Source organism: Eurypyga helias, unplaced genomic scaffold, assembly GCF_000690775.1.
Source record: "Eurypyga helias isolate BGI_N326 unplaced genomic scaffold, ASM69077v1 scaffold6475, whole genome shotgun sequence".
NCBI classification, from domain to species: Eukaryota; Metazoa; Chordata; class Aves; order Eurypygiformes; family Eurypygidae; genus Eurypyga; species Eurypyga helias.
The window spans coordinates 56,186-57,025 of NW_010249380.1; the positions used below are offsets into that span (position 1 = coordinate 56,186).

The 840-nt window shown below is 50.8% G+C and overlaps 1 protein-coding gene across 1 annotated transcript in view; it reads right to left on the bottom strand.

Annotated features, from left to right (window-relative positions):
• Positions 1-840, bottom strand: part of PTPRJ (protein tyrosine phosphatase, receptor type, J) — an 11,234-nt gene that overhangs the window by 715 nt on the left and 9,679 nt on the right. Inside the window, exon 15 of the mRNA XM_010151329.1 lies at positions 365-500. Coding sequence (XP_010149631.1) covers positions 365-500 — 136 coding nt within the window. The remainder of the gene's footprint in view (positions 1-364; positions 501-840) is intronic.

Consider the following 840-nt stretch of genomic DNA (forward strand, 5'->3'; position numbering starts at 1 on the left):
GGAACACGCGTGAACACAGAAGAAAAGGTCCCCACCAAGACCACTTGACTCAAGCTAATTCTGGCTCAGCCACAAAGCTGAAACTCACGTGGGTAAAACCAGCTGCAAAAAACCTTTTTCAGGATTTGATCCTCTCCAGCTGCAAATGCCAGTCCTACAAAGTACTCTGTAAAGAGATTGCCTGGACAGACTGCGGCCCCTGGCTGCAGGTGCTGTCCTGGGAAGAGACGAGGGAAGCCAAGTGAACAGCAATTTCAGCCTGCTCCTAAACAGCTCAACTTCCTGTAATTCAGGGCTACGACTGGAATCCACCCGTCCCCCACTGTTACGACATCTGAGAGACGCTGCTGGAGGGCAGCCGTACCTCCGTTTGCACCATTAAAGGCCGGTGCATGCGCAGATCATACACCACTCCGTACACATCCACCGTGTTCTCCATTTCGATCTGCTGAATCAGGCGGTCGACGGCAATGAACGTCCCCGTCCTCCCGACACCAGCACTGCAACGACACGGGGAAGCTGCTTACTGCTTTCTCGCAACCACCAGTGCCCTGATGAAAAGCCAGTGTGAAGCTAGTAAGATGCTTTCTATTATTTCAGTGGCACAGGTCTCTGCAGGCCAGGGGGGTGATTCTTACCACCGAGAAGGAGACAGGACACACTTCTGGGCTTCCCAGCCTTGCACTTGCACAAGATTACGTATAAAAGCACTTGAAAAGGCAAATTTTCAGCTGTTTTCCAGGCAAGGAGAGACAGTATATGCTAATAAAACTGTGTATCATGCACTTTGCTACCTACATAGCTTGCTTGTGAAGCGCAGGACAGAGCTTTTAATTCAGC